Genomic DNA, 9,471 nt, shown 5'->3' with positions numbered 1-9,471 from the left:
CCTCGGGCAGTACTCTGTGAGCATGAGTTCCTTCAAACTATCAGGGTTAGGGATTTGACTTGGCCATTCCACCAGGTCAATGCTCTATTGGTGAAGGTGCAGGCAGCGAACCTCACCTTGTTTGCTTCGGAACACGCACAAATCTCGAAGACATACTCGATCTTCTCGATCCATCGAGTTAAGGCAATGACACCTCCATTGTCGTCAAAGGATTTGGGCTTAGCGTTCATGAATTATTTGTAAGAACACTCCTTCTGGTGTCCTTGACTACTATCGAAATTGAGAGGGTGGGTACCACTTTACGACCCGCTAGACCCACCAGAATTTATCTGCGACATTACGGCAGCCACAACAGCCGTGACTGCTGCCTGGAACATAGCAGGATCGAACTGAGGAGGTGGTGGCACCGGATCTGTTGGAGGATTGTTGTTATTTATGTTGGTTCTTTTCTTTGGAGGCATCTCGTTCTAAAAAATAATCAGGAAGAAAAGGATGCTAAGTCCCCTGGATTTGAATAAAGAGATATGAAACAAGATATATCTCAGCCTGATAGATAAAGTGTTCTACTAAGCGCTAAGAAAGGAAAAGTTACTAATGCAAGTAAACTATCCCTAAGAAAGAATGAGTAGAAACACTTGAAATGAATTCTACACTGTATTTGGCTCTAGCTAAAATACTCCTATAGTATTTTAAGTTGTACGTTTTGTTCTATTGATATCTTGTTGTATGTACTTGGTAAGTTTTTGGCCTGCTGCAACACCACAGTCACTCCCAAACACATGTTGGTCATGTCTTGAATAAATATAGTTGATCAGACTATATTGACCCTAGACATGATTACATAATTTCCCAGGTTTAACTGTAGTGTCCAACATCCAAATACTTTCATTTTGTTCTACATATAATACTGTTTCTGGTATGTAGGTATACTTGTATACTTCTTATAAAATACTTATATTTTAAAAGTATACTTGTAGTTCAGAGCACTTCAGCCCCTTAGCGTTTATAGTTGTATACCTTTTAAGGTTCAGTATACTAAGTTCACTATAAATAATAGCACTGATACCAATCTGTCACACCCCCAAACCGGAACGGCGAAAACGTTCGGGGGTGGAGGATGTCATGTGTAGTATCACAACAATTGCATCATAGTAATCAAAGTAAACACAACCATTACATTGAGATATGAATATTTACATCTGTTTACTTCGAAGTTGTTTATATACATCAAAAGTAGCAAAAATATAAAGACGTGACTCTGAGTGCTCCGTCTTCTCAAAATCCGGCAAGAGTACCTGCCTACTGTTGTCTTGAGAATACAAACGGTTTTGAAAACGTATCAGCATAAATCTGGTGAGTTCATAAGCATATTTCGTAGTAAAAACCATTGTTATCAAGTTCTAAAAATGTATACATGCTTCCCAAGAAAATCCAATATTTTCTAACATGTTAATTCGTTAATGTAGGTATCGTATGCCTTGTTTGAAAACACTGGCTATCGCCAGTATGCGATGTTTGTTCTTGTTAGATCTGTATGAAAACTTTAGTATGAAATCTTTAGCTATCACTAGTAATGTAAACAATGTATAAAACGTTACTCTGATTGTTTGTAAAGTACTGAAGTTTAACTGGGAAAATCGTATATTTTCCCTTGAATGTGTGCTATTGCTTTAATGGTTCTGAAACTCTAAGGCATAAGTATTTCCACACTTATGTTATTAAAGCAATTGTTCATGAGAAGTGTATTATTACGTAAATATGTTGTTATTATTTACTGGCGATTTTTATGACCATACTAAACTTGATACGACATGAATCGGACGCCAATATCCTTTATGACTTTGTCACTCGTAGACCTGCCGGTCCTACTATAGCTAGCAGCAAGGTGCGGGGTAGTCAATCCCGTATAAATCTATACACAAAATCACGTTCTCCCTCCAGGAGACTCTGGCTCATAAGGGTAGTCCTCCACTTGGTTATGTTTGTAAGCGCCCAAGCAGGTGTCCCCCAACTAGATTAACGAATTTACAAGTAATAATATGTGAAACATAAAGTTCTTTTGTACTTGAATTCGATGTATGTCTTGTAGAGTAAAAATAATTATACTTAAATAATTATTAATTGTTGTAATCTTGTAGTAATGTATATCATAAACTAAATCTGTCATATTTTATATGTTTACTCATATGTCAAATCTGAGTTGGTAAAAGCTATGTATTGAATTCCCAAAACTATACCCATTATAGTTTTCTTGAAATGTTTTGTAAATTGTTCTGAAAACTATGCGATTATGTTTAGAAAAATGTCCCTTATGCTCCGCATATTACAAAAAGGATAAAATAAATGTATGCTTTACGAAAAACATTGGTTTGTATCAATCGCATAAGCTTTAATTCGTTGTAAACCTCTTTGTTTAGTACAAAAACCTTTTATGTTTAGCTTGTATTCCCCCCTGAAAACGTTTAAAAACTATAAAAGCGTAGGGTTATGAACTCACCATTTGTTGTGTGGAAACGTCGACTGGAAACGAAGATCCTCGAGTTGTTGTACGTGGCACTTAACAGAATTCTAATATCAATTAAATACATATATGTATCCAAATTAGCGATTTCGTTAGATAAAGTGTTAGAAGAACACTTGCTTTTGGTTAAGGAATGTTACTGGAACTTGGTTGAATCGAGGAAACAATCTTTTCATCGCAAAAGAGACGTGTATGGCCGTGAATTGGGGTTTACGGCCATGAATAGAGTTTACGGCCGTGAACAGGGTTTACGATCGTGAACTGTCTTTCGAAGGGTTTACGACCTTTGAAGATTTAAAGGGTGTACAACCGTAAACTTGAGAACAAGGGTGTTTGATTTTGATGCAAACGTGTTCCAGGTGCTCCCAATCGACCCCAAATGATGATTTTTGATGTTTTTCGGAAGAAAATATGTGTTTTAAGGTGTTTACGGCCAGAGATTCTAGAGAGAGAGAGAGATTTTTCGGCCAAGAATGTTCAAATGAAGGTGGGGGTCCTATATTTATAGACTAGAGGTATGGTCGGTGGTGAGGACCACCTGGCACTAACTGCAAACGGGTTTACAGTCGTACACGGGTTTAAGACCGTAAACTCGTCCTGGCCACACACCTGCTGTTTTTCGAGAAAAATGTGGGTTTTTCGCGCAATTTTTGGTTCCGAATTGTATAATGTATATAAACTTTTAATTATATAAATTGCAATAATTTTTCCAAAACAACGAATTTAACGAAAATCCAATAAAATTTCAAATTTTATTAATGGAAGTCGGTTAAAGGTAACAGAAGAGGTTTCGGAGTTGTCACACCTGATAAAAGTCAACCCTAACATACGATGGCCTTCCAATAATCACACCCATGCTAAGAAGAAATCACATACTGACGACGAACGAATCCTTGCAAATACTGACGACGGACGAATCCTTACTCCCGCTGACCTTAACCAATATAGGACAACCATTACTACTCGGCTCAAAACCAGGAATCTAATACCTTATCTGACTTCCCGAAATACATAACCATTCTAAATCACAACCAATATGGCTCCACTTCGCAATCTAATTTGTTCCTTTGTCACATGCTCCATGAATCTCAAGTGTTTAACTAAGATCTAAGTGCTCCAAGTGCTCCATGAGAATGATCCAGATGCTCCATAAGAATGCTTCAAGTGCTCGAGTTACATTTAACAACCATTTTCAAGCGGTTATTTCTTGCAATAAAAAAATACCTATTAATTTTACATATAAATACACACATATATCTTATTTTTTTACTTACACAAATGTCTATGTCCATACACAAATCTTATTACAGATAACACAAAAACAAAAATCAACCACTTTCTCATTCAACCAAATATATAACAAAACCCGAACAACCCTCCTACAAACACAAACACATTCGTTCGGCTTGGTTTCGTGCCATATGAGAGCTATGTGAACCTCTTCACCTCTAAAAACTCACCATAAATACCATTCCAAGAAACTTTTTCAATCCCTCCTCACCCCCAATGCAATTTCCTATATCTTCATGCATGCAAGAAAACTCAAACCTTTAACAAAACCATTTCAAAACTTTCTCTTCCATGTTGCAAACAACCATACAACTACCACCCAGACAAGATACTATTCTCGATACGCAAGCGGGAGGTCGTCGGAAACCTAAAGGGAAAGGTAAAAACAAAGCGAAAGTGACCGCGAAAAGTGAAGAATAAACTCCGCTTTGGTGAAGTTCGAAGGAGGAGTATAAGTTGGTTGTGACGTGGTGCAGGACTTAAAAGAATCCAACTATAGGAAACGATATGAAGAGAGTTGGTTTTTGGGAAGCCGTGCTTGGAAAATTTTGCATAATTTTCAAGAAAGACGGGGCATATCACAATATCGATATGCTTAGTTGCAAGTAGATTCCAATTAATCAGAAATCCACCAAGTTTAATGTGATCTACAACAAACTTTCTTTGCAAAAACAAAGTAGTGTGAATGATTTTGATGTGTTCAAAGCCGCAAGGGAGCAATATCACATCGAAATGGGTTATTGTTTCGAGTACGACAAAATTTGGGAGATGGTAAGAAATGATCCAAAATGGTTTAAAATGCCAACATCGTTGGAGGTACGATCGAAAAGGCCGCGTCGTTCGGGTTTGTTTGACGTTTTCGACGTATGAAATAACATCGACCTCAACGCCGATACGTATGGCATCCCCAACGACATCGAAGAGATCTTGGCCCCACGTCGACTGTTTGGGCATGAGAAAGCGTAGCGCGTTCAACGACACACGGACTAAGTCGACAGAAGGGTACAAGAGTTGGTGGAAATGAAAAAAAAATTGACGAACACAATCTAATCGCACAACAAAATGTTGAAGTGCAACATGAGCACTTGGAGCTCCTTCGTAAGCAAGCGGATGAAAATCAAATAACGAGGGATTTAGCTATTCTTCATACTAACGATAAAAAAGATGAGACCACGACAAGTACAAGTGCTCCAGAAGATGAATGAGATGATGCAGAAGAAATATTTGGATGATCCGTTTATCGTTTTTATGTTTTTAAATTAGGATTATGACTTTTAGCATTAAATGTTTTTTTTTGTACAATGTTATTTTTAGTTTTTAAATGATATTGTTAATTTAGGATTTAATTAAATTTCATGTTTTTTTTATAAATAATATAATGTGACTAAAAAATTAAATTGGAAAAAAAACAACTAAATCAAAAATAAGTAAATACATAAATCGAAAAAGAAATGTTGAAATGAAAAATAGAGGGTGTTATAATATGTTATAACATGTTGTTTATTTCTTCCGATTGATTGATGATATAATACTACCGTGATATGACATATGAAATGAAAACTTTAAAATGCTTCATTATATATATATATATATATATATATATATATATATATATATATATATATATATATATATATATATATATATATATATAAAGGGAAAAGTGAATATGTAGTTGTCGTGTATGTAATATTAGGTATAAAACAATCAAAATTGACTTCATTTTGATTAAAAAACACAATTGTTTTTATTGTTAGCTTCTTCCTATTGCTTTTGAGTTCATATTATTTCTGATTTCAAAATTTATCACCAACATCTATGTATTTCGGATGTGTTGTTTATATTTAACATCTAGTAGGCTTCATAAGGTTCTTTAACACCTACCATATGTATACTTGCACGGTTCTTTTTGATGTGTTATGAGAAGAAATTTATTAGGTTTTTAATGAACAATTTCAATCTTTCACGATAGTTTCTATATTAAATTTGAATATGATCACTTATAGGTAGTTGATAATGTATTCTTATACATGGTTTGTGGTGTAAAATTAAATATTTTAAACTCCATAAAAATATGTACATAGCCTATAATCTAGTCTAATAGAGGATAGAAGAAAGATGGTAAGAAGATTTGATTACATTTTGTACCTACGCATAGGTATAGAACCTTTTAAATGACATAGTTTTAAACAAACAAATATAGTTTCATTTTCTCTTAACTTTGTTTTAAAATAATACCGGTGAGATGAATTAAATTATGGAATGAAAAAGATCAATTATATATCTTTTTATTGCTAAACATCATTGAAGATTATAGAGAAAATAAAAAAATCAATATTTTTTAACAAATATAACTGAAACGTTTTGTCCTTCAATCAAAAAACCATATCGAATGATTTGTGAAAAGCTTGATTGGGTTATTGCATCTTCTTCTTTTATATTTTATTCTACTAGTTTTCATTTAAATTTAGTAGGCTTCATTAAATGGTCATGACTTTTAATTAACTTCTTAGATACAATGAAGGAAAAACAAACATAAATTTGATGAGTTTAGTATGTCACATAATTAAGGAAAAATAGTAAAGGAGATATCATGATTATTTTGGATATATATGGATCAAAACTACATAGTTTTGAGGGTTCTATATATAAGCTTAGGACTCATTTTAAAGTGAGATCTCGTGAAAACACCTTTAAAAAATAGAAAAAAAAAATCCAAAAAAATACAAATCATAAATTGAGCATAGATTTATGTCCGAGAGAAATAAAAAAATGGAAGAAAAAAATTATATCATTAAAATCGATCCATAAATCAATTTTAAGTTTTTATTTTGCATCATTATGATCTATGATACAATTTTAATGATCCAAATTTTTTTTTCCAATTCTTTTTTCTCCTGAACATATATATATATATATATATATATATATATATATATATATATATATATATATATATATATTCAATTTTTTGATTTGTATTTTTTTTTAAATTTTTTAAGATGTTCTTACGAGTACTCACTTTAAAATAAGTTCTCACCCGATCCTATATATATATATATATATATATATATATATATATATATATATATATATATATATATATATATATATATATATATATATATATATATATATATATATATATATATATAATTCTTGTTTTATTGTTTGCATTTCCATTTATTTATAGCTCTTTTATCATAAGCTGCTTCTTTTTGACACATTAATTGCCTGCAATGAAACACTGATGCTTCAGAAAGGCGATCAATCCACTTTTCGGTTCACTTGCAAAGGGAAGCTAGTATACGACGTGGCGGCTTTAGTAGTGGTCTCCGGCTATGAAGAACCATCAAATTATTAATAAGAAGAACATCGCCTTTCTTCCAAGGAATCGCAACGCACTCTTCTTCCAGGATCTTCCTGTAGTCTTCCACAGCATCATCAGGCAAAGGGTCGCCATTACCGATCTCGACACTTAGCAATTTTCCGGCAGAGCCACTATATGTAGTTGTAATAGGGTTGAACCATGTTTTCCGGCGACTCTCTTTGTCAAACCTGACGGCTGGCAGTGGGCCTGTTGTAGCTTTTGCAGCATTCCCAATCCATTCAATCTTTATTCCAAGCTTTGCTGCCCTGTCAATGGAAGAATCTCTTGAGCAATGCATGTTTGCATAAAGTTGGTGAACTTTACTTGTATTATATTATGCAATATTTTAAAAACCGGTTTGAAGAGGCCGGTCGAACTGGTTAGACCGAGAACCCGATAATTGAACAATTCAACTAGCATCGGTTTTATGTCTATTTCTGTACTAGAATAAACTAGCCGTTTTTTACAAAAATCCGGTCGAACCAGTTAAATTAAACCGGTTAAATAAAATAAAAACACATGAAAATGAATCATTTCGATAAGAACCTATGGTTTTTTCATAGCTATTTAGATTTTTTTAATAAAAACATAATGATAGATTTTATAAAAAAATTTAATGCGTTTTTATTTATCAAAAAATTATATTTTGTTTCCTTATTATATTTTATTTTATTTTTGATGTACGTTTGGATTAATATAAAACTTACGGTTATGTGTTTTTAATGTATTTGAATTGATCTTCAACTTGTATTTAAGTTTATTTTTAATGTCTAAAGTTGTGGATGTCTATGTGTGTAAAAAAATAAATTTTAAAAAAAATGTAAATTTAAAAAATTGGTTAAACTGATGGTCGAACCGGTTAACCGGGAACCGGTTACCATACCAGTTCAACTAAAAAACCGATTTTTAAAACATTGATATTATAGGGTTTTAAATGTTAAATGTGAAGAAAATAAGCATACATACGTTTCCTCAGCAACATTCTTGTCGTCTGTTTTGAATTTTGACTTCCAACTACGACCGGTGAAGGATGATGAATCGTCTTCATCGCTGATTACTTCTGTATACGTCAATCCATGCTGTTCTAGTAGTGCAACCAACTGTGGGTTCTTCTTTTTCATCTTTTCGTATATGATATGACTCAAAACTATCGGAGTTTCTCCCCCTTCTCCTGGTTCTTCATCACAATAGAAAAATACCTTCGTGGGGAAATCAGGAACCTGTACATGCATGAACATTTGAGCACTGAGTTGCAATTAGGTATGCCATTTGTTATCATGAAAAAAACGAGATTGACAGAATCGAGAAATTTACGTATGACATCTCGTGATGGAAAGGAATTCCCATATGGAGAGGAGATTCATTTGCGGTATACACCCGGCCAACGACCTTCGTCCGACGGGCTATGCCGCCTAAGTAGGGAAATTCAGCGTAGGAGAAAGCTTCCACAACTCGGTCGAAGTCAGAAGGTGAGGAAACAGCGAAGCCTCGGAAAATAATAGCGCCGCTTTTCTGGAGAAGAGACTCCAGCCATGGCTTCTGAGCTCTAATTGCTTCTTCAAAGTCACGGAGTTCTTCAACTGCAGTGGAATCAGTGTTATGGTTTGGGGATAACACCGCTGGGAAAAGAACGCCGTCGTCCTGGGGTTTTTGCTGAGGTAACTTTACGTCTCGGAAGAATTTTCCGGTGAAAGCTGCTACCACTTTTTGAGACGATTGAAGTTTTGGATCCTGGTGCTTCATATAGATATAGTTCCTTTGATGTATGTTTGATGTCTTTTTCTTTAGGTAGTAACTATGGTACTTAGGCCAGCCTCCTGCTGGTTGTATCTTCATCATTTCGTTTATTTTAGTATACATATCCGCCGCTCTAAGACAATGGCTTCTGGTGGTTGATTCTGACTCCATGGATTATTATCCGGGGCTGATATGTATAGCCTTCATATTATGATCACATCATTTATAAAGGGTCCACGTATTCATTAGAGTTCATTTGACATTTATAATCGGTCCCATGTATTTATTACATATTCAACAATTTAACAATTAGCTTTCGATCGTAAAAAAATAAATTATGTTTATATTTTTTCAATTTTAACATTGCATATATCACTGTAATTATTTATTTCAAATCGCAATTCTTAAACTATTTTATATATTAGAACTTTCCATTGGCACAAATAGGGTTCTTCACCATTCGGATAAATCTGAATTGTACTATTTGATTCGGATATTCTCGGATATTTTGGGTTAGTTTTCAACAAAACCGAATTATTATTTTGGATTTCGG

The 9,471-nt window shown here is 33.9% G+C and overlaps 1 protein-coding gene across 1 annotated transcript; it reads right to left on the bottom strand.

The window, feature by feature from the left end:
* Nucleotides 1-6,967: 6,967 nt before the first annotated feature.
* Nucleotides 6,968-9,084, bottom strand: LOC111877080 (clavaminate synthase-like protein At3g21360). Its single transcript, XM_023873620.3, has 3 exons — nt 8,496-9,084; nt 8,148-8,401; nt 6,968-7,447 (listed from the first exon to the last, which is right to left on the bottom strand). The coding sequence occupies exons 1-3, from the start codon at nt 9,039-9,041 to the stop codon at nt 7,096-7,098; spliced, it is 1,152 nt and encodes a 383-aa protein (XP_023729388.3). The 5' UTR covers nt 9,042-9,084; the 3' UTR covers nt 6,968-7,095.
* Between the last annotated feature and the right edge of the window lie 387 nt (nt 9,085-9,471).

Source organism: Lactuca sativa, chromosome 4 (genome assembly GCF_002870075.4).
Source record: "Lactuca sativa cultivar Salinas chromosome 4, Lsat_Salinas_v11, whole genome shotgun sequence".
Classification (NCBI taxonomy): Eukaryota; Viridiplantae; Streptophyta; class Magnoliopsida; order Asterales; family Asteraceae; genus Lactuca; species Lactuca sativa.
Note: the sequence above shows the minus strand (reverse complement) of the source record. Positions and strands in the feature narration are given on the sequence as shown.